At 42.0% G+C, this 24,811-nt stretch overlaps 1 protein-coding gene across 1 annotated transcript; it reads right to left on the bottom strand.

Moving 5' to 3' along the window:
• Positions 1-18,793: 18,793 nt before the first annotated feature.
• LOC138066199 (uncharacterized) lies at positions 18,794-22,452 on the bottom strand. The gene is made up of 3 exons (XM_068933829.1): positions 22,397-22,452; positions 22,096-22,294; positions 18,794-20,336 (listed from the first exon to the last, which is right to left on the bottom strand). Exons 1-3 carry the CDS (start codon positions 22,439-22,441, stop codon positions 19,858-19,860), a joined length of 723 nt encoding a protein of 240 aa, XP_068789930.1. The 5' UTR covers positions 22,442-22,452; the 3' UTR covers positions 18,794-19,857.
• Between the last annotated feature and the right edge of the window lie 2,359 nt (positions 22,453-24,811).

The raw sequence follows: 24,811 nt of genomic DNA, 5'->3' as shown, positions 1-24,811 counted from the left end.
GACACAATTGAGCACTGCAGAAATTTGGTCCTTTGCATAAAGGAGCTATAATTCCAGAGAAGTTGTTAGAAGCCTATTCTATGTGCAGAAAGCTCAGGAAAAGCATCTCCATCCTTTTCCTGCAGACTCTGCTTGCTATTTGGTCTTTCACTGTGGCAATTTGTCTTAGGTCTGAAATTCTTTTCAATCTAAGGGCCAGATTCTGCCCCTCAGTACATGTGTGGAATTTATTCCTTGAAATATATATTCTATTTTCAATACTGTAGACTAAAATACTGTCTATTGATTTTTTGCAGCAGACAGACTACTTTGTGCTGTTTTCACCGGTGTCAACAATTGGTAGCTATCTAACTTTAGGATGAAAAGTGTCTCAGGAGATGTAAAAATACAATCCAGGTTTTTTAACTACTGTAAGCCACTATAAAGCTTCAGCCTGGTCAAGATCTGTCCGCTTTATCCTAAATAATGCTAAATGCAACTAATTTTTTTTCCCCTCAAGGAGCCTCAGGAAAATTAGCTGCACAAAATGGAAAAAAACCACTGACTGTTTTGTTTTCTACTGATTTCTTTCTTGCATCCTCATTCAGTCACCTGCTAATAAGTGTCCCTGTAATCCTAGAAAATGCCCATGGATCCTAAAAGAGATGTACTGGCTTCTCTGGCTTGATGCAAGAAAGGCTTGGAAAATCTTTGGTTTGTGCACTGCAAAAGATCCTGCAAGAGGATATTAATTTGATTATAAGTTGCTGACTTAGTTGCACCTCATCTTAAGTTAGGTCTCAGCTCTGTGGATTACAGGTTGTTCGTGTGCAGCCTGTCGCATAGGTTGGCAACCCTGAAAGTACCACAAAATGATGAAATTCTCAGGTGCATTTGAGAAATTATGAACACCGGTTTTGCACATATGTAATCATGTGGTAGGGTGTGGATGTCTCTTAAAGGTGTACCTTTTGTGTTTTCTGAGAAGGCACTTAGGGCTCTCGCTTTTTCCGTTTTTTGAAAGGCACTGCTGGAGTTATTTGGCTCCATTTCTACTTTTACAGTGATGAGTTTGCATTTTTGGGAATCTCTGTTTATTATATTGAGGTGCTGGGAGAAAGGTTTTGGCGTGCAGAGTCCCACACCAATAAATGGGAGGACCATCAAACATAACTGGCCTTGCCAAATTAACATCAGCACACCAGCAAGAACAATATACTACAAAATACAGGATACATGTTTCAGCTGTAGTTCAGTATATATCATTTGATAATACTTCCTGAATTACTGTAGAATCTCTTCTGCAAACAATGAATTTGCAATCATCCAAAGCTGCCTAGCAAGCCTAACAAGACTATCTAACACTGTGCTGATGATGATAAGTGAGGAGAGGTTAAGTTTCTGTTGCATGGGATCATGCAGGTTACTGAGCTGTTGATTGATGTGGCTTTCTTTAACGCGAGGAAGCTGCTTGTTATGTCAGGGTGATGTGATTTAGACAGTTTAGGTATCCAAGCTAGGTACATGAGCATGTCATGAACACATCTAATAGATTTCAATGTGTTGAGCAAGAGATGAGCTACCATTACTATTATTAAGCTACTGCAGCTGAAAGCATATTTCAAGATCCATCCATCCCGGTCACATGCACATCAATTACTTATTCCATTTCTGTCACACTTCTGATGTCTTTGCGCTTCCATATTTTCCATTTCAAGTGTTCTAGACTCTTTCATGATCTCTTACAGCCCTTTGGGAAGAGTTTAGGCTCACTTTTGCAAGGCTTTTCAAGGCTCAGGAAGAGTTAACCTCAGGTGCTTCAGAAGTTTAGGTTACTCTAGCCAAAATTTCTCAATATTCCTTCAATCTACAAAATCAAGCCTGAAATCCAATTAGGGCAAATCTTTGTGCAGTTAGTGCTGCTTTCTTTGAGCAAGTCTCACAGAAAAACTTTCATTTCTGAGTTTGCTAACTTTTATGTCTGTTTCTTGTAAAACCAGAAAGCTTAGAGCAGTTTTGAAAACATTAAGAAAATTAGCCTACTATCCTCAAACCTAACTAAAGTAATGTGTGATGGGCAATCTGGAGAACGGTTCAGGTTCATTCTTGTTACCTAATAAACTCAGCCCCATCCAATAAGTGCATTTCTCCATATCCAGTCACCTTTCACAGAATCACAGAATTGTTTAGGTTGGAAGGGACCTCTGGAGATCATCTAGTCCAACCTCCCTGCTCAAGCAGGGTCACCTAGAGCATATTGCCCAGGATCTCATCCAGACGGGTTTTGAATATCTCCAGCGAAGGAGACTCCACCACCTCTCTGGGCAACCTGTTCCAACGCTCTGTCACCCTCACAGTGAAGAAGTTTTTTCTCAGGTTCAGATGGAACTTCCTGTGGTTCAGTTTCTGCCCGTTGCCTCTTGTCCTGTTGCTGGGCACCACGGAGAAGAGGCTGGCCTCATCCTCTTGACACCCTCCCTTCAGATACTTGTACACATTTATGAGATCGCCTCTCAATCTTCTCTTCTCCAGGCTGAACAGGCCCAGCTCTTGCAGTCTTTCTTCATAGGAGAGGTGCTCCAGCCCTCTAATCATCTTTGTAGCCCTAGATCAGGTCGGCAGATAGGTGCCTCTGTCCCCTGCAGCAGGGAGTCACCCACAACAATCACTCGCCGTTTCTTCCGGGGGTTCCTGCACGGCACAGGGTCTGCCAGGCCAGTTGCCTCCCTTGGAGCCATGCCCAGCTCCTCCTCGGCTTGGAGGGCACTAAACTTGTTCTTCAAGGGTAAGTCTTGAGGAGGAGCAAGAGCCTTTCTCCTTCTACGAGAGGTCACCAGCTTCCAGCCCTCTTCAACAGCGTTATGATGCACCTTTACACATGGTGCTGAGCCCTCTGACAACTCCGCTGCAGTGGGAGCAGGGGACTCCTGGAGCTGCACAGTCTCCGAGAATACCCTGTCAATCTCCCGCTCATCCTCTCGGATGCTACGCAGCCTACTAACCTCCTCCTGTAACTCCTTTATCTGGTGATGCAACTGGTCAACCACAGCACACCTCACACAGGAGAGCTGACTGTCAGCCCAGGCCTCACGGAGAGGCCCCAGGCACTCCCTGCAGCCTGACACCTGCAGAGCTGCATCTGCTGTCCGAGGGTCTGTCTGGGTTGAGGCCTCAGACACAGCTGATGCAGCACCTCCAGCAGCCACTGGGGAACGTGCTCTGCGGCGTGTCATGACCATGCCCCGGGGAAGGACACACCACTGTGCAAAATGGAGAGGTGCCTTCTTTGCCTTCTGGCGCCCTTCTGCGCGAACTGCTGCGCAAACTGCTGCGTCTGTTCGCTGCCTCTGTTGGCTGCGCTCTCTCTTTGTCACCATTTACAACAGAGCACAATAATCTGATCAGTCATGACCAAGTGAGACTTTATTTACTTTTCCTAGTGTAAATCATGCCCATTGACTCAAATGGGGTGCCTTGGCTGTGCAGCCTGGAAGCTGTTGGGCTTAACATAGCTTCCACTAGCAAACTTGAAACTTTCTGAGTGGAGATGTTCATGCTTGCTGAACTGAAAGTTTAGGTTGAATCCCATCTGTCACTAGTGTGGAGTTACCTAAATTGATTTCTCAAATGGGATGACACTCCAGAGCCAGGTGACAGGCCAGAACAGTGGCTAGACAACAAGACACCTAGGGAAGCTAGCATGAGCTTTATAGAGCTCCAGGAAGGACTGCTGAATAATACTCTTTAAGCCAACATCATCTGTAAGATGTAAGTGCTAAATTATGTTTCTGCTTCCCATACTGACAGGTCTCTGGAATCGGCAGGAATTCCCCACTCTTCAAAGGATATCCGCATGCACAGCATGCGGCTTTCAGGGATTGGCAACCTCACTTTTGTATTCTCTTGTAATGAAACTTCACCCATAATGCTGTAAGAATAAAGAAATACAGCACTTGGAGGCACTAAAACTATCAGCACTTCCCTGTTCGGTGCCTGCACTACTCCTTCGTCTGGCCAAAGATAATCACACATACTTTGTTAAATTAAAACAGTTCGCTGATTTATACATCTACTTGTGAGGAGGTATTTCCAATTACTTTGGCATTTGTATTTTGGGCAAGCTGTTCTGTCAGATCACCCTGGCACTTAATAGACTGCCGACCGGTATCTTGTATGACCCTGGCACTATTAGCCCAGGCTGGCTAGTGTTTCAATTCACCCTGGCGCTGGTGGTCTGGAAGTTGTTCTTGTTTTCCAGGTTAATGAGTACCCTAAAACCACTCAAAATTGGAGAAGAAAGAACGTTTTCAAAGGGGAAAAATGAGGCAAGTTGGAACAGCCTGCTGCCTTTTCACTGCTCTCTTTCCTCATCTGCTTCTTCTTTAACAGTCTACATGGAAACTTAAAAACTGGTTTTCCTGCAGAGCAGCTATGGCCCATGGCGCTTGCTGCTGACACCCAAAGATGGAAAAGCCCTGTGGGCACCACAGAGGAGGGAACACTCTCTGCCAGCCATTTGCTAGGAGAAAAGAGAAATGATTGAAAAAGGAAAGGCCTCATTTATACTGTACTTCCATTGCGTGACAGTCACATCTTCTTGGTCAAAATTCAGCTGAAGTTTGGAAAGCCTTAACCTCTATTGTCCTCCTCCAGAACTAAGAGCTGCACCCACGTGAGCATGGGTCATCTTGAACTAAGCCTCCTAATTCCCTGACTGGGCACTGAAACACAACACAGGAGGGGATGGAAATGCAGATCAGGAGAGGGCCAGGGCTCAACCTGCTCTCCACTCCCTCAGTTTCTGCTGCGATACAGCCTTCATACCAAAACCTCCACTGGCTCGTCTTTGAGGAACCTGATTTAGCACAGAAGCAGGCTCAGGTGAGGGCCTTCCTCAGCCATCAGTAATTAACACAACTGAGTGAGGATTTGTAGTCCTCTGAACAGCATCCCCATTAAGAAATGGCATGCACCCAGGCAGGACTCTGGTCTTCACCACCCCTGAGTAAGAAGCAGGGAATAGGGGAGTGCAACAGAGGAGGAGAGGGGAGGATGTTGCAGGAACTTACTGTCTCATGGGACATTTGCACTGTATGAGGAAGGGTGAATTTTGGCATTATTGCCAAGGCTCCATAGCTGGTCAGATTTTCACCTAACAGATATATGCTCATTTATGAAGGGCTTTTCTAAACTTATTGCAAATCCTATACTTCTTTTCTCTTCATTTTGGGGGATGGGCTTTACATAATTTGAATTTGCCTATGTAACTTGTTATCTTTTCAGAAGCAACCCCAGCCCAGCCCTTGCTATTAGAGAGACTGAGAGAGAGAAAATATCACCTGGCCCCTGCAGAAGGGCTGTAGTAGGTTTTACATCAGCATTTTTTAGCTTCACTGTGCATTTTCCATTGTACTCGATTATTGGTTCAATATGTATACTGTGTTATTTAAATGTAAGGAGGAAAATTGACTAGCAGTTATGGGAGAAGGCAGAGCTGTCACAACATATTCCTGCAAAGCCATGATTTGTTTTGTGTTCAGTCACACGTTGTTTGGATTTCAGCTCTTATTTCAGTCCTGGCCTTAGGGTTTTCCAAGCAGTGTTGAAAGTCAGATATGCAGAGCGCTACACTGATTTCTATATCCTACATTTCTAACGTAGAAGATGGAAGAAGAGCGTTTTATAGATGGAGGGAAGGAGGGAGGGACATAGGACAAGCTGGTCTCTCATCATTTGCCAATAGATAATCAGAAAAGAGCTTTTGTAGCTATACAGAAGACCTTTGTGCGTATTTGTGAGAGGAAATGTGTTTTCTTTTCAGAAGGCTGACTCAGATCTGGTCCCGCATCCAGAATTGCTTAGGAAAACTCCTGTGCCCAGACAATGGGCCAGGCAAGAGCCAGAAGGCTGACAGAGGACCTGGCTGCTACATCTGTACAACAGCACTAATTGTTCTAAAAACCTGCAGTCTTCAAATGCTCCAACTAGGTGTCCATTTAACACCTCCTATGCCAGAATCTGAATCTGATACATGCATTTTCACTACAAATAAAAAGACACTCAGTTGGTAATTCTGACTTAGGTCTTGCTTGGGTCTTGCTGGAGCTTTTTATCCCTCTGTACAGAAGAATCATTAAGTCTAAAGTAACACAGACAGGCAGAAGAATATTGGCCAACCATTCAGTTACTGTTAACCTACTAGGTTTATTAAATTACATTTATATTTTGCCATTATGCAAGTCACTCTCTCAGAATCCACAAGCAAAACCATTCTCCAGAGCAGCAATGAGGCAAAAATTTCAACCCAGCTGCAGTTTTGCTAGGAATCTACCGCAATATGTCATCTCAAAAGACAGTCAATTCACTGTGTGGTGTTTGTGTTCATAAAGAAAAGTGTTAGGAAGCATGAAGGAAAGAAAAATATAAAACCAATTTTTGGACAGAGAAGAGAAAATGTGGTGGGAGGTGATACCCTGCCCCTTCAATACCTCTCTCGAGCTTTCTAGATGGCAGCAGAGCATTATCTTTGGGAACAGCACAACCAGGTCTTTACCAAAAGTGGTGCCAACATAAAGATTTATGCATTTTTAGCTCTTCCCTTTGTTTTAAGCAAAAACTCAGCGTCTGCTGCCTTCTAAATGCAGATGGCTAGTCAATGTCCCATCTAACTTCATGAAAATAAGAGAAAGAATATCATAGTGTCTTCCCTCTCCCCTATCCTCACCAAACATACACACATGCTGAGCAAGAGAGACTTTCATTTGACATTTTTGGAAAAGTCAAAGCAAAAAAAAGATATATTTTAAATATTCTTTTCTAGCTCTTTTTAGCTGTTGCCATTTAGACTTACTGCCAGCCTGCAAGGACATGATCCCTAAGTGATTATATTTCATTACCAATATCAATGAAATAGAGTAAGAAAGAAAGAAAGAAGATGCTGCCGCAGTTACTAAATCTACAGATAATCATTTTCATTGTGGGTTTTCTTGTCTTTAATATTGTTTTATTTGGGTGGCACCTTCCAAGGAACAAAAGCTTTTTGGAAAATGAATGATCTGGAAATGTAATCATAATATGATAGCAAGGTGACCTACAAAGGTCTCTGCCAAGGCATCAATGTGAGGAAATCTGACCTTCTGGAAAAGCAGAGAGGGGATTCCCAGCGCTGGAGAGCACCACTGTGACTCTGATATTGCTGCAGTCAATTAAGGCACAAGATTCTTCCCAGAGGACTCTGAATTTGGCACAGGTAGTCTTACCCTTGACCTTAAGGGCCTTTGAATCAAGTTTACAGTTTACAGAACCTTATTACTGTGTTACAAAATTATTTACCTGTCACAGAAATGTAGAATGATGTAAAACTGAGACCAAGGAGTTTATCCAAAACGCATCCATCCCAAACTAGATTAAAGGATACTCATAAGAATAATAACTTGTATTTCTATAGCGTAAAATTAACTCACAAGTAAAATCTAAGTTACAGAACAATAAAAGGCTCCCACAAGTACAAGAATGGCTTTCAGCTAGTAACTGAGATACAATTCCTGTTATTTATTAAATAGTTAAAAAGGAGCATACTGCAGAACAGAGCCTAAACAACTGCCTAACTCATGAGTGGATTTGCCATAGGAATCTTTCAAACCTCCATGTGTTTGTTTGCCTTAGTTATTTGAAAGGAAAACCCTGAACTGTAGAGGTGAAGATGAACCTTATTTGACCCTCATGTTCTTTCAGACTTAAGCAGGAAATCTTCCTATCATGGACTAAATTTAGGGATTCAGCATTTCCCTGCTCCTCTCGGATGGAATTAAAAGTAACTAGCTTCCCAAGTTTCTTGTTCCAAGTAAAATGGGGAAATACACTGACATGGAAAACGAACACCACTGGAACCCCTCACAAACTTTGGTATTAGCCATTATCTGTTGATTGCAATAGTAAAAACACATTAGCTGAACTGGAAAACTACCCCAATTAGCAGAGAGGATGGGGGCAGGATGAACAGAACACTTTTCATCCCAAAGCACGTTCAACAGAGTCATGCCAGCCTAAGGGCCCTGGTTCACAGTTCGCTCCTCCAGTGACGGTTTCACTTCTCTATCGCTGTTCATTTGTATCATTTATACTGCTGGACAACATACACTGATGATGAGGATCTTAACGCATTTCCTCATAGCAGCATTTGAGCTCAGAGAACCAAGAACAAGGTCAACTGAAATACTGTGAAATTATGTGAAATACTGTCAATTAGTAACGTCTTGCTTTTCTGTAACACCATTCATCCCAGAGTATGATACAAAATATGCTAAGGCAGCCTCCCAAAACATAATCCTTCATCTGAAATAGTTAGGATAGAGGCCTGTTTCAGTCATTAATTTTGCTTTCATTGTAGGTGTCTTCAGCTTTTAACAGCATTCTACAGACTCTTTGAGGCCATCGGAAAGACACTTACAACAGGCTTCACAGTGAACACCACTGCAATGCAGCCATCTCTGCAGAGCAGTGATGAGAAGCAACACATGGCATTTTGCACAGCTGAGTAGCAAAAAGTACTCCTCAGGGACACCAGGGCAACCTCGGCTCTCAAACTACTGTAGGACTTCAGAGTGCACAGAGGGTGAAAAACAGAGTCTAAAAAAAAAACTACTACTGATTTGAGACCAAGCAAAAATTCCATCCCACAACGAATCTATCATTTTAAAATCTCAAAGTGAGTAGCACAGATCGTATTTTACCTGCGTAACAGGGGTGAAGACCTAAACTGACCCTGCTATGAACTGAGCTTGCGCTTCCAGTTAATTAAAGCATTTCTAACCTGTTCCTTGGATCTTAATATCACTTCTGCTGAAAAATACAGTGATTGCTCTGTTTTTCTAATACATTCATCCCAAGGCTCACTTGTTCGTCTATTAAGCACTTAAACGTGCTTGTTTTAAGGGATTGTGTCTGTGTAGGTGATGGAAGAATTTCTACCCGTAGTTTTATTGCTGTTGAAGCAGGTAATCATCTTTTCCTTAAAACCCCGGCATGATTTATCACAGATTGTTTTGTTTATTAATGAGTGCTCATAATAGCAGGGCTTGATGTTCAATTTTTTTCAGACATATCAAGGTCTGATTTAACTGCTGGGAACAGATGAAAACAAGATCATATTAATGGATTAAAATCATAAGGTGATGAGATATTACATATTAATGAACTCACAGTTCTGTGAATCAGCTAATAATGACTTAGGACCTTGATAAAGTTGGTTAGAACAAAAAATAAGCACAAAAGTTCCTTTGGTTTGTGAATATTCTTACAATGAAAACCAACATCTCAAATCCATAGGAGTGCATCCATATGCTAAAATACAACAGTGATTCCAGGCTAACCTTCATTTTCACCAACTAAGACATGTGAAGCCCTCAGGGACATGCGCATGAACAGCATAGCACGGTAGTAGGGAAAAGAAGGGAAGGAAATTTAACTGTTCAAGCATAAGGAAAGATCCTTGCTGCCCAGAAGGCAGGGGAAAAGCTTCTTCTCAGTCTTGAAAAAAGTAGGATACTTGCCACTAGAGATATTTAAACAACCGTGGGAGGAAGTGGAGTGACGTGTCTGGCACAGATGACCACATTCTGGTTTTGAAGTTATTCTTCTGTGCATCAGAAACATCATGCAATTTGAGGGGAAAACTCAGACCCTACAATATTGAGAACCACTTAGTAGCTACACATTGTGCCAACAGATGAGAAATTCATTCTTCCAAGTGGCTTGAGAAGAAGAACTGCCTTAGTAACTTCTCCAAAGGTGCAGAGTCTGGCTGGCCGCATAGAGCTCTAGCTCTTACGGGGATAGGATATGATCAACTTTCCAGGGAAAAAAATGAGGAGCTTCTCATGAAATCAAGAAGAGGGTCAGGAGCTTGTGAATTGAATGAATGCTGCAGAAGTGGGCCTCTCCCCCCGGCAAGCAGAGGAAGGGAAGGCAGCATGGGAAAGCTCTGTGATCCTCTCAATAGAGCCGTGAATCTAAGCTAATAAGTGAAGACAGAATTCAATCAGAATACTTGCTGGTGCCTGTATCATTATTGTCCTAAGCTACCTAACGCTTTGCCAAAACCCTTTACCCTCATCACCAGGAGCTTTGTTCAAACAGACAGCTTATAAATAAAATTCCTAGATAGACAAATATCCACCCTGTCCTTGGGTGACTTTTAAAATACGCTTTTGTGCAAAGAAACTAACATTTTCTAAAGCTTTTTGGACCTATTCCTTCTGCAAACGTAGAATACCTACTATGCTTTGTAGTACCTTTTGCTTGGTTATAAGGAATTCTAGCAGGAACCACCATTACAGAAGGAACTTAGTTCTTTGAACTGCTCTAAATAATATAAGTTTCACTTTCATCCCAAGAAGTGTTAAGGATGCACAAAAACACACAGGGAATTTTGTGCTAGCACCACTGATTATATTACTTTCAAAAGAGAAATAAAATCTTACCCTGAAGCTCAGAATTATTAGAGTGAACAGCCAGAATCTATTATACTATAGAAATATCACACAGAGAGCATTCATGAAAGAATTCGCCAGACAACTTACTATGGTATGAAATTGTTCATTTTGTACACACTGTCTCATTACTTACTTTCCTCCTTATTAATGATGAAGTCATAATATGTGGGTAAATTAAAAGTCTTTCTGCTGTAACATAGAGAAAAAAAAATCAAAATCATCTGCTGGGTTTTAGTTACCCTACAGTTTCACAGTAGATTTAAGCTGATGTAGATGCAAGTTGCATACGAAAAGGTCAGCCCCTTCCCTCATCCCATCATGAGTTCTTGGACAGCCATGGGATGAGTCAGATCAAGGAACTGATCCGGCTGAAAATTGTTTTTTGTCCCCATCCTCCTTTTTCTGGACTAGTTTGCAGCCAGTCTGTTTCTTCACCCAGCTCCCCACACTACTCTCAGCACGGGGGAGGAATGTGCAGCCCTTCTGCTAGGATCCCACAGGTACCTTAGCATCAAGGGATCATGAAATCAAACACAAGCTGTCCAAAGCTGGGGAAATCAGCAAAAGAGGCTTGCTCAGGGCAGCCCGGTGAGCATCAGATAAGCCTCAGAATTTACTTCTGCTTCTTTCTTCGCAGCATGCTGTCCCTCTCCGATGAGGCCAAACCAGCCCTTTCTAAGGGACCTAAGTTTATTCCCAGGACTTCTGAGGTCACATCCGTTTTCAGACACTGTGCGCTCCGTAAGCCCTCTTTAGTCCCCTTAAAACCACTTTATTCTGCTAGGTCTATCACGTGGCTGTCCAATGCTTTTAATTTTACATTTCAAAATGTTACATTAAAAATTTTACAGTTAACGAGAAATGCAATTTACTATCACTCTCTCTAGGTGATCCTGCCCCAAGGATTGTGTATCACTCTTCTCTGAGCTCCTCATCGCGTTTCAAGTGAACATATTCATTAGTTCCTGGGTGACTCAGGAACCTAATTCCTGTTTTAAAACCAACTTGGGAACTAAAAATTCAGATAAAGTCCCTGGAAATTGACTCTCAGTCACTTTGACACTTTTGAATATATTCCCCATTGGTTTCATTCTTAATTTGCCTAGAATATAATAGAAGCAAATTAGGCACTAAGGAATTGTGCCTTATAGAGACTTATATTTCTTCTTATAGAAACTGTTTAAAAACAAAATAGGCCTTGAATTTTGTATTCCTGTAAGAAAAATAAATCCTACATAGCACCTTTAGAGAGTCTCTTTAGACTTAACCTAAAAAACCTAATGTTTTCTTCCATACTCTAAGAGCTGAGAACACTTCCTAGGCACTAATGTATGCCTTGACTCCACATCTGGGCAAGATCTGAACAAGCAGTTTCCCTCTCTTCCTTGTAGCGGTAGGGAAAGTCTGGCATTCAGGCTGAAAGGGAGCCACAAAACACCCCAGTCAAGGCACGTTGCAACAAACGTCTGCTCAGAAGCATAGACACAGCTTTGAAAACTGCAAGACAAAATTTATTTTACAATCATTAGGCAAAATATATCTTTCTCCCCATTACACCTGATCATATTTGAGCCAAGGACTATATCTTCCCATTTTTGTTACTTATGTTTTAAAAACATGAAAAATGCCTTTATATATTTTTCAGGCTGCTCTGTTCTTTGTTACTTTTCCCACCTGGATATTTCGTTGTTCAAAAAATTGGGATCTAAAGAAAAAATAAAAAATAAATTCCAAACTCTGTGTTCTTTCTTCCTGTCTCCATTTAATATATGGCAGCTAAGAAACTCATTTTCCTTTTTTTTTTTTTTTTTAAATAGTTAGCAGAACATACTTCAACTGCTCCAAAGGCTACTGAAGTCAGTGAATTTTTTTGCATCAGCTTTGATGGGTTTAGATCAGCCTCAGAGCAATTAAATTCATGTTGTATTTTCAATTCTCTCCATCACGTTCCTGCCCAAGCTCCTTCTCATGTAGAGATGAGCTGAAATAGAAGCAAGCCCATTAACTGTTCTTCTTCAAGACCTCCTCAATACAATCAGAACTTTGTCATGATTTTAAATACCACATTTGTGGTCCTGATATACTTTTTTATTATTACTTAACCTTTGGATTCGCCGAGTTCACACAGTCAGGGACCTGCTCTTCAAAGATAAACAAATTGTTGGAGAACTAAGCAATACAGGAAATTCATGTGCTTAGCTACTGAATTGAAGGGTGGGAGGCCGAAAAAGTCATTAGTTTTAGTGACCACAGTGGGTTTTATACAGAAGAAAGGTTTCATTCCCTAAATTGGCTCACATGTTATTGCTAATGAATGTCTAACAAAGATTCTTCTCTATAAAATGTGATCATTTTACACAGGAGATTTGTCAGTCGAATTCTTGGAGAGATTGAGGCATTGGAGTCTTTTAAAAGTCCATTTTTTAAGTCTTTACTCCACATATTGCTTTTATGACCTAAAAAGCAAAGGGACTCCACATGCTGTAGGGTTCAATTGAAATTATTGTTGGAATGTAGGAATACAACAGTAGGACTGTATTCATCACAAGAGTTACACTTTTTGTTGCTAGCGCTCAAGAAAAGTCCGTAAGGATCAGAGTTCCAAGCCAGCTCTTTCATTTGTGCTTTCTTTGTATCGCACTTTGTCTCTCCTGCTCTGCCTGTAAGAGGGTCACTTCGTGTAGCCAGCTTTCTCGCGCACTCCCCTGCAAAAGTTTTGTGGTAATTTGTTCAAAGGTTTCCAGATCTTGTTAAAATACTAATGCACATATGGCAACGCTATCAGTCATAATCAGAAGCTCCGAAAGGCAGGAGATGCAGGCAAGCGTGTCTGCGGGAAGGGGGAATTCGCAGCACCCACTTTGGGTATGTAACGTAGGTGCAAACCTGAACTCCTGTGGTCAGGACACCCAGCTCTCTCTGTGGTCAACAGAGAGAGATGTGCATCTCCAAAATGCAATTCAGAGCATCTACCTACCAGATGCCTAAAGTTAGCCAGGACAATTGTTCCTTCAGCGCAGAATACAAGTATGAAATCTTTTCCTTGTCTGGAGTCCAAATAAGCCTTTCAAAACCCCCTTGGATAGGCTGCACTAGTGGAAGCCTTAGCATCATTCAACAATAATAAGCACATAAACGAGAGAGAGAGCATGTGGGCACAAGCCACATGAAATGAAGCAACAGGCCATACCAGATCTCCCGCTGCATGTTTTGAATTGAGGCCAAAGAGATACAAATACCTTACTCTTCACATGCTGTATTACAGTGCTCTAGCAAAGGAATCTTGGGCATTAACAAAAGGTTTGTGCTACCATCAATAACAGGGAGAGAGTGAGAAAAGACGAAAAAATAGTAGACACAAGAAATCATACTTTGATGCCAAGTGTTTGTAGCCATGCTTGCCCAGGGCTAGCACCTCTGTACCTTCAAAGTTACCCTGGGGAAGATAGCAGTTTGTAATTGCTGTAGGTAGTAGGCAACAGGTATCAGGACCCAGGTTTTCTGTTCCATGGGACTTTGAGATTTAGAACTGGAACGTATGTTCAGTCTTTAACAGCACTCCCATCAACAGCTCATAAACCAAGGGCACGTAACACCTATAGTCATGAAGTTGCACTTCAAAACAGGTACAGGCTACTGGTGCTGGCTAAGTAATGTGAGGGACAGTAGGACAGCTGGCCACACGTAGATCAAGCTCGTACGGGACCAACATGGCCCCAGCTACATGAGACGGCAAGAAAAGGAAGCGTCTTCCAGCAGAGCTCTTCTGCACAGAAGCCACTGCTGAGCGGCAGCAGCTCCCGCTTTCCACCTCTAGCTGCAGCTGAGAGCACCTCAGTGTCCCACCTGCTCCATAAACTCAGATAAGCACAGATCACAAGCCCAGATGCCCAGCTGCATTCAGCATGGAGAACTAGAACGGGAAGGGGACGTGGCCAGCAAACGCAAGGCCCAGTGCATCAAGTGGAGTGTGAGAGACTTTTCAGATGGGCACATATGTACAATAACTGCCTCTGGTTTTTCCCTTTTTTTTTTTTTTTTTTTTTCCTGTTTAAGTGCACTACTGGTATTTGTGCTAAGCACAAACAAACCTCACAGGACACTTAGAATAAGCTGTAGTTACTGTACTTGGGATTGCTCCACGGCATGGAGTCTTACTAGCACAAAACAACAAACATCTGTTCTTACCCACCAAGAAAAACACGGCCTTCTGCAAGCTACCCATGAGAAATGGCTTCTCACCTGTACAGATTCCCAAGTTTCACCCAGCTATTGCGTGGGAACGTGACCCAGGCTAGAACATGCAGAACCTTTCTAGCCATTCAACAGTACGGGCAATAAGAAACCTGAAAAGATTCTGTGGCATTAATTTATTGGCACAGATCATGCATGCATTTCCTGAAAGTTCTTCCTTAATAATTTAACCCTATGGGGTGGGGGGGGAAACGTTTGTTTTCTGGAGAGGTCGTTTGTTTTTCTTTTTTTTTGGGGGGGGGCGGGGGGGAGAGTTGACAGATACTACAAACAAGCACATATTTGCTAGAAGCATAACACATTTGGTAGAATAGGTCACTGCCTGTAAGGAAGAACTGTCTTCACCAAAATGATGGTGAGATGGTGGTGTCCATTCTGCGTTTTAACACGCTGCTGCCTGCTTTGGGACTGCAAGTTTTGTTGGATACCATTAACGTGTATTAGAGAAAGGTTCTAAAAGTAGAAGGCAGTTTAGTTTCAGAAACCTGTTCCAGACTGAATTCATTTAGTCTAAAAGACAGAAGAAAAAAGGGGCTGTTGCTCATGAACACATTCTAAACACTTTGGTTTTTTGAAACAACTTTGTAATCATTATCTTGGCTCTGGCCCTCTTTCATTTAACCTCATCTGCCTGACTTTAAATTCATGGAACAGATTTGTACTGCCTTGGACTCCATGCAATTGGCTGCTGTAATATACTTGGACATTTTTTTGAAAAAAGAGAAACATTTGATACCATTAATCATATTGCCATATGTAATAAATTGGCTGCCTGTGGTACACTGCCTCAAACTGTCACATGGTTCCAATCACAGTTCTGCCAGCTGAAAGCAGTTGTTGGAAACTCTGACTCTTCCTTTCAGGCGCTCCTATTGCGAGGTCCGCGGGGCTCTGTCCTGTTTGTACTGTACATTAATGACCTGCTGGCTGCATAGCAGTACAAAGGCCAAGAGTTACAAGCATGCATATGTTTGTAAGTGCTGCTATACATAAGCAATAATCTGTTTGATATCAGAGTCACATCATTACAAAGTCAGCTTTTGACAGCATTTGCAAGGTTTGAAGGCTAATTCAGTACATCTCTAATTTGCAGCTTAAATATCCGCCAGAATGAGAAGTGGGGGGAAAGTATTAAATTTAGCTCTGTAAAAAAATTCAGGGAACAAGAACACTGCTCTTACGATTCAGCTGTTGCGATTGTCAGGGCTCTTGTCAAATCACAGCTGGAATGCTGCAGATTTATAAGAACAATAGAATTGTTTGGGGGAGGAGGTGGGGAAAAAGGAATAAAATGCTATTTGTAGCACTTCAGCTAACACTTTGACACAGGTTCTCTGGGTCTTCCTAAGTAGGCACAGACAGACTGGCTTAGATAAAGACGGTGCTGATCCTTTACCAAAGGTTGCCTTGAATCTGTTCTTAGAGCACTGACAACAACCTATTGACTTTAGAGGTGGGCCCAGAAACACAGCATTGCTTTTGACTACTGTTAAGTATCTTTTTACATTGCAGTAGCACCTGGGGAAGAGAAAGACAGCTACTCTGATGGAGTAATTGTTGTTCATATACACTACATTGGAGCCCTAGTGGATGAGGGCCCCACTGCACGAGCTGTGACAGAAATACAGAACAGAGGTAGCTCTGCACTCAAGAGGTTCTCAGCCCAAGCTCTAAGGTCACTGACTCAGTTCCCCTCTCTTGAACTTTCTCATTCCTGCCAACTCCCAAGTGAACAAAGCATGCATGTACCTCTGAGGCTACAGACAGGGAGTTTAAAAAAAAAAAAGAAAAAAAACCACACACACACACAGTTGGGGCACCTGCTCTCATGTACCCTTTGGCCTGACCAAGAAAAGGAAGGCCTATAAAACCTCAAAAAAGGAAAAACAGAATATCTGCAGGGTGCAAACAGTCCTGTTCGATATGTAACCACTCAAAAACCTCTTGGTAAGACCAAGGAAGGGACCAGTGAAGATACAGTAATGCAAGGTTTAACATATACTAGTAACAGGAGCACATATCTAGGCTTCCCGATGAATTCATGTAATAAGGGCTTGCCTGCTTTATGTTGCTTTGACTTCTATCCTATTCATCCTAGCTAGACAAACAGATAACAATTTTGCCTTTTATTATTGTGAGCATGTGATGTTTCCTGTATGCATTACAACACTTGCACTGGAAGAAACAGATGGTTTAAAGCTCAGCACCATGAGAAACCCTGGGCTCATAAGAGCTGCTGCCCTACCATTGGATTTTATCCTTGTGCTGCTTAACTTTGCTCACACACAGAGACAGACATGGAAGAGTGAGTCAAACTGGGAAAATCAAATGGATTCAAATCTGAAGAAAGAAATATTAGCTAATCTGATCTACTTGCTTCCAGAGATAGTTATGAACTTTTTCCAAACTGTTTCTTGGCTTCATCTAATTATTTTTTTACTTGGAAGATATTTCAAGTTAATGCCTAATAAGTCTTCCCCCAGGAAGTTACTCTGAGAAGATTTTTTTCATGAAAGGTCTTGATCTTTCAGACCTTTTTGCCTATGTTTAACACAACATGTGATAAAAATCCCAGTTGTAGGATCACTTGTAAAGAGAGACAAGCATGCATGAAAGTGCTTGCAGGCCGTAGGATCCACAAGGAAAGAAAAGTGTATAGTTGTCAATTTGAAAATGCACAATACTGAATCGTGCTGTCAAAGAGCTGACACCTCTGCAATGCTTGGTATCTTACTACCCACTGGTGACATTTGGGGGGCGGGGGGAAGGCAGACAAGGGAAGGCATTTCACAAGCCTTTCTTTGAAAGCAAAAGCTCTTGGAAGAAGACTGCATGAAGCATTGCTAGGCTGACCTTCATGAACGCATCACTTTCTGGAGCGTATATAACCAGGGGCACAGTTTGCGAAGGCATGGCTGTATTCCCATTATACTAACTGGATGAAGATGTTATTTCTGCATCATATCCAGCAGTACCTTTATGGACCAAGCGTGTCAGGATAAAAGTTTTGTTTGGCTGGTAAATCCTAGTAGGTGAACTGAGCATGCTTACCGTACTGTATAGATGTAGATTAGACCAAACAAGATATTAGCTTTGATTGAGACAAAGGTCCCATTTAGGGGCAGGGAAGGCAGGTCTAAGACTCATACATGCTAAGGTGATCACGGAGGGGCTGAGCACTACTGGGAATCCTTAATTCCCAAAGGACTCTGGCAGCAGGAAGTAGCGAGTGACCACTGGTATGCCAGATAATCTCATTTGCTTGCTAAACACCTAACTAGCAGGTGTGAACAGAATCTCACTAGTTTCATGAACACTCTTAAGAGAGACTTCTAAACTTCACATGAATGCCCATTTAGAAAGCTGAGCAGGTATTACACAAAGAAATGAGACTTAAGAGCAGAGAAAGGCCATTCACATATAATAAAAATATACAGAATTAACACATTCTTAACTTGACTATTTGCAAGCTCTCTGGAAAAGACTTTCCTTGCAGATTCTGCAAGATCTGACTAAAACAGCAGTTCATCCTAAACTCAGGCGTATGTTCAAGCTTAGATACCAGAAAGTTGCCTGATCCCCTCCAGTATAACTTTATACAGCCCCTAAGACTCATCACATACGTAGGGCTTCTGCTGTGGAAGGAGGAGACTGGCTCAGCAAACCTAACCATGTGCTGAAATTTAAGCTCACAAATAAGTTAAATGAAGAAGCTCTCTAGAAGAGAAGCATGTTGTTCACTGTTGTGTTGGACTAGGCTGTTAGCGTTTATAAGATCTTTGTGACGCAGACTGTCTTTTTCCCCTGCAGTAGCACTGCTCGTAGAGGAGTGAGCCAGTCTGCCTGGTTCTGTGTATCAGTAAAAACAGAGATAAACAGCCACAATCACTTTGTTCCTACTCCTATTATGTAATAAATACAAACCAGAAGACTTAGGTTTTTTGCTTGCAGAATTTTATCCATGTAAAAAGCAATATGTTACAATACATGAATTTATTAAGCAAACAAAAGGATTATGACAGAGGTTACCTTAACCACATAAGCAATAAGACCATCACAACTTAGTTAGCTACCTACCAGGAATAGCAAAGAGAAATCCAGCACTAAGCAAAATCTAGTCATTTAAAAACTAGACTTTTGAAGCAAAACTTCACATGTATTTTAGTTTTCTCTAGTATTTAAAGCTTGTTCATTCTGAAGAGCTCTACTCTTGAGACTTAGCTACATCATGTCAGTTGGATGCATTTCCAAATAGCACAAAGGATGACTGATCAGGTTATTGAAGTACTTGCTCTTCAGTTACTACACCTTGGAGTCTTAGTATTAGGCTAGGCTATATTTCTAAAGTCCACCCACTGACTAAACAAAGGAAAATTTCCAGTCAGAGAAATCCGGATCTTAATTTGTGTTCAGCTACACACTACCTCAGAACAATAGAAAAATTCAATAGTGTACTAAGAACAACCAACGAAAACTCATTTCTTTTTTTACTCATTACCATGTTATTCACAGCTAGAGGGTTTCTTTTTTCTTCTCCTCCTCCATTTTTAGGATGTGCCCTAGCCATCTCACATTATCTTGGATAGCTGCTTACATAAGAATAATCAAATATATACAGTGGAATAGAATTTGTAGATGTAGATACAAAAAATAAAATAGAGCGATCCAACCCTCCAAGCCTCTACAGAGCAAATTAAAGCAGTTAGCAAAAGGAAATACTGGCACATACGAGGGTTTTGAATTTCAAATATCCTTGAAGTTATTAAAAAAAAATCCTACCACTGAGAAAGACAAAAACCCACCATATTTCCTAGTATATACCTAAAACTGCAAGAGAAATAGTTATGTTAGCTTAAACCAAAAGTCATTTTTCCATTTTTAATGCCTCCTGATTATTACAGGTTTTTAAACCCCTGAAGAAGGCAGCAAGTCATATGAAGGTGATGCTTTAGTTCCAGTTTTGTCTTTCCTGCTGTCTGTCAATCCAAGAGCAATATACTGTCTTTACCTATTTGAACCTAACCAGCTTTACTACAGACTGAAGTCTCTATTGCTAGAAATTGTGCACATGAAGACTGGCATTTGCATCTAACACATCTGCCTTCAGCACATCTGTTTGAAATTTGTGACTTCACAGGTTTTTAAGATAGTTCTCTACTTGCTGGTCAAAGCTCTGAGCAGAGTTTGTCTTTATCATATTTAAGGGAGCCAGTGAATACTCCTCTGCAAAACTCTTGGGAGCATGATCACCAGCATCAGCCACCTGGGAGCCGGTTACCCCAGAGTCACAGGTAGCATGATTGTAGCCTTCATTCATTGAAAGAAATTCCTCTGTTATCAGGGAGGCTGAGCTGTCTTCCTCACCTAGGAGGCTGCACTGCAACACGTCACTCCTGGGACCATGATCTCTTTCAGCCGAGCAGCCTGGGTTAGTACAGTCTCTGACCCAGCATCGGGCTGGTTCTTGGTCCACCCAAAGATCAATAGACTTTGCCAACGTTTTCATAGTCTTTCCATCCTCTGCCAGCACAGAGACTCTGGACAGCCCCGCAGAACCTTCACCAACGCAGTGCACCACCGTAGCTGCGGCATGACCCCTAAACCGGTAGACTAAGGAAGAAAACAACAAGGATAGACCAAGTAGAACAACAAACCCATCAAATAACCACAGCCAAGAAAGAGCTTGCATCTTCTTTGATACTTAATCACTAAGTACTTTATAAATCTTTGATACCATTCTTCCCCCTGCCCCCACCACAACCACTGTAAGCCTTTGAGGAAGTGAATTAGTTACCACAAGATTAATGCAATTTGTCCAAGGTCAGAAAGCCAAATCTGTAAGGAATTAAAGATCACACTGTATTGCATCCAGTGACCTCTGCTGTTATAGAGACAGCCCTTCCTGTCTTTCTAGTAAGGGCAAAGAAAGATCAGGCTCTGGGAACGAGACTGTCATTAAACTCCTGGGTTTTCAATGCTCCCCAACTTCATCAAAACTGCTACAGTATTCCTGCAAGTACAGTATACTTAGCAAACTAGTTTGCTAAGTTTAACTGAGCCTGAAAACAGAACACTAACACCATAAGAGTCCTCATCTGAGGGTAAAGCACAAGTCTTTTGCAAGCCTCAGTACTTCATTTTGCTTTCTATGCAGAAGCTCAACTCATTTGATTTACTGCTGCCCCCTTTCCTGTACCCGTATAGATACAGCAACCCTTGGTTTCTATTTCTTTACTCCCTTTCTCACCTCCAGAATTCACCCCTTTTCCTGGTGGCCAAACTTGAAATGTTCCCAGCAGTCCTTACATACCCCTTATCAAACGCCTGGCAGCATCCTTCTAAACAAATTTCTGTAATACAAAAAGGGCTGCTCAAGGACTGTGTTAACTCCAATTGCTCCAGCAAGCAAACACAGAAGGGTGTTTGGAGTCTCCCGTAAGTTGGCCAAGATGATTATCACCTTGCAATTAGACAGGCTCAACATTTACAAAACACCTATGCACTTCAGAAGTGGATTTGCTGTGCATTAAGCCGGCATTAGGCGTTGGAAAGACTAGCAGCCTATCAAGAACAATGAAGGCATCTTGTAGCAAAACTGTAAGGGGAAGATGCTGCACAGAAGCCTTTGGGCTCCCCAGGACAAGCTACATCAACTGGAAGGAAACTCATATATTGCTCCTTCTATAACTTCAAGTCACATTGGACAGGGGTAAACCCAGTAGATCCCATATACCATTTGTTGTGGGCAAGCTGCAGGCCTGATCTGCGCCATGGCAGGATAACATTTCTGGGATAACATTTTCTCCAGTCAGAGAGCCAGCTTCAACTTAAGGCACTCATAGTATCAGTGCTTGGACTCTAGTTTCAAAACTAAACATATTTCACAGAAAAGAAAAAGCATCAGTACTCTAGGAACTCATATCTATGGGTCTGTTTGCTTTGTAAATAACGGTTTGGTTTCTTTAGGCCCAAGCAAATCACAGTCAGCCATGCAAGGACACCAGACAGCATTCTGTGCAGCTCTGAGGACAGGGGGCAGAATAGACATAGGGCTGTCACTTGGAGCTTTTGTATTCCTGAGCCCCTGTTCAAACTAAGGGACACATTTTCACATGGAGAAGACCCACAAGGAGTTCAGTTTCTACAGGCCAGTACTAGGGCAGGAACCAGGAAGCCCTGTCACCCCTTTCTGCAATCCTACCCTCCATAATCCCAGAAAACCAGCACAGGTGCATGACTAGGAGGCTGATCTGGTGCCTCTGCAGCCTGTATTACCATCACAGGCTGCAGGTACCAACCTGCAACTGCAGTCAAATTAAACCTCACACCCTCCCCCCACACAATACTACTGTTCCCTAGTTGCTATCACCTTGTGAGGCCCTGATTCGATCTCTTCCTCGCCACACTGAAGTTAGCCGTCTGCATCTTCTCCTGCCCGCTCTAGCCGGCTGCGGTCTGGCACACTGCTGCTCTAGGCTATCTGGCACAACATCCCCCTCAACCGAGGCACTGAAACTTCTCTGGTTGTCCCAGGGATCAGCCTGAGGAACCATTTTTTTGAGGTCCACCTAGAGATTAATGAACAGGGAGCCAGTGAGAGAGTTACTGATCTCACAGGACAGTGGGAAACAGGTGCCAAGAGCTGCAAAACACCAGATTTTTCTTCATACCTTACAGGATAACGAGGAAGCCACAGCACTAACACCAACAATCATTTCCAAAGAAGAGTAACAATATACCTTCCAGCCTACCCCTACCTCTCTGTGAGAGGTCCTCCTCTCCTTACTCCTAGGTAGGGACAAAAAGGCAATTCCACTGCCATGGTGGGAAGGTTGGGACTAGAAAAAGGAAATGACCCACTGGAGGAGGAGCTAGCACAGGATCTACTCATCTGTAATCAACAAAGCCTCCGAGCTGCAGTAACGACTGTCCAGGCCTAATGAAATGAATTGGGGAGAGCCCACAAAAGGTGTGCATGATAATTGGATCTTAAAGGAGTACAGCATGGCAAAGCTTTGGTCTTCAAAGCGATAGAGGAAAAGAAAGGGTGTTCAAAATAGGGAAAAAGCCAAAATAAATAGTGTTTTTACTTTTCTGCAATATGTAAGTATATTTTATTATACAGTTTACTTAGTATTTTTCAATGTCATCATTCTGTGCAAGTGACCACTGCAACAACTGGAACAGGTGCTTTTTTCATATTTTCATATTTTAATAGCAGTTTCCCAAATTTTGTGAAAGTACAGTCCTCCTTCTGGACCATCTGACCCTTGTGCAGCTTCAGTTCCAGCTGGCTGGTAGATTTTTCACTAGCTTAAGTGTTTTTTAACCTTTTTTTAGCACTTTGTGAACTCCTCTGAGGCCCTTTATGGCCCTTCGGGGACCATAACAACTGAAAAAACACAGGCCTAAACCGCAGAGGAGGTAAATGATCTTCTGCAATGCCTTCCTAGTTCTAGATGGTGTACAAAGAGAAAATGCAGCTCTGAAATAAAGAATTAATCAAAGAAAGGCTCATCTGATTTTTAAAACAAATAATTGCTTTGTCTTTGAAAGAGTGAAATTGCGAACATTTGTGAATGGCAGCCTATCTGTACACAGACCCAGGAACTAAGAGACTTAGTGTATCCAAAGTGTATGTTTGTGGGTATGCTTTCCAAATGTACTGAAAACTTGACAAACTTCTTGTGAACACTGGTTGTTTTGATATTTATGATTATAATCATCACCTTAAAATAAAATACTGCAAGCTCTGTGTTGGAAATGCATCTGTACTGCTAAATCTTGTGTTTTCTCCTTGTCACACTTCAGAAGTAGCTAATTAAATGCAGACTTACTAAATGACTAGCATGAGACCACAGTGAGCTTGCTCAATTTCTGGGCTTCACTATGTACGTGTTCAGCAATAAAATGCTTCTTTCAATTCCTGATCTGTCAAAGGCAAGGGCATCATATAAGGAGTTACTGCTGGAGGAGGTGGGGCTGGACAAGGCATGGTGGCCCAGAAGTTGGGGTGGACGAATGCTTGATGATCCAGCTCATATGACCTAATAGACTGTGTCACTGCCTTTGGGAAATGCAAGCCTCTTGACACGCGCCCTTGGCTGGAAGGTCAGAATAGAAAAGCCCAAGCTCAGAAAATGAAGCCCTCCAGCTGAGAAAAATAATCCAACCATGGATTGGCAAAAAGCCCTTTTTTCCCCCACCTGCTTTTTTTTTTATTTTTCAAATTTTCTGACTTGACGTGGTGCTGTAGTGCACTTCACATCTGATTAAATTAGTCACATTGCATTATGCTGTATCAGATGTGACATGATGCAATGGAATGTGAACAGTGTATAAAGATGCACCGGCATCAAATAACTGCTACCTGCTTCTGACTCACACAGGCATGTTAGCAGCAGATAAAAGAGACATACAATGTCCAAATCCTTCCTTGTTGTTAAATCGTGCTTTGCAGCTCATTGTTAGGTTCTTCTATTGTTACGTAACTTTGCATCAAAATAATAATCTGCTACTGATGAAACTGTTAAATATTCCTCCTGCAAGCCATCCACACCTGCTTGTGATAGTACAGAAAGAAGTGTCTGATCAGGAATCTCTTACAAGTCATCTCTTACAAGGATACTAAGCACAATTACTGAAAGAAGATTAACAAGATGCTGAGTATATAGATAATTGAGACCTACAGAGAACAGGGTAAAGGCATCATGTTATTGCTTATGTACACACAGTGAGTATTATTCTTGGGCTGCAGGAATCATACCATCAGGAAACTGTAAATTGTAGTTCACTGACTAAGCACCTCCTGTTAGTCTTTTATCAGTGCAGCTCTTGTGGGGCTCTGATAGGAGGACTTAAAGCTCTTACTCCCATGTAGAGCCCAGAGAAAGTGCTGATATCACACCCTGCCTCTTTGAGGGTAGATTCCCATTCCCGTGCATGGAAAAGCAGCTGGATGGAATAGAGAAAGCCCATGCTAATTTAATCTGGACGAGGCCACTACAGGCACATAGCCCATTACATATCCAATGTGGACTTGATGTTTTGTCTGAGATTCTTATAGAATAGCTTGAAAGAAGTAA

This window comes from Struthio camelus, chromosome 2 (assembly GCF_040807025.1).
Source record: "Struthio camelus isolate bStrCam1 chromosome 2, bStrCam1.hap1, whole genome shotgun sequence".
NCBI lineage: Eukaryota > Metazoa > Chordata > Aves > Struthioniformes > Struthionidae > Struthio > Struthio camelus.
Note: the sequence above shows the minus strand (reverse complement) of the source record. Positions and strands in the feature narration are given on the sequence as shown.

Coding starts and splice junctions, on each gene's coding strand:
- LOC138066199 (XM_068933829.1), bottom strand. CDS start 22,441: ATGATTGTTGGTGTTAGTGCTGTGGCTTCCTCGTTATCCTGTAAG. Junction 22,295..22,396: donor CTTCCTCGTTATCCTGTAAG/GTATGAAGAAAA, acceptor ATTAATCTCTAG/GTGGACCTCAAAAAAATGGT. Junction 20,337..22,095: donor TCGAATCAGGGCCTCACAAG/GTGATAGCAACT, acceptor TTTCTTCCTTAG/TCTACCGGTTTAGGGGTCAT.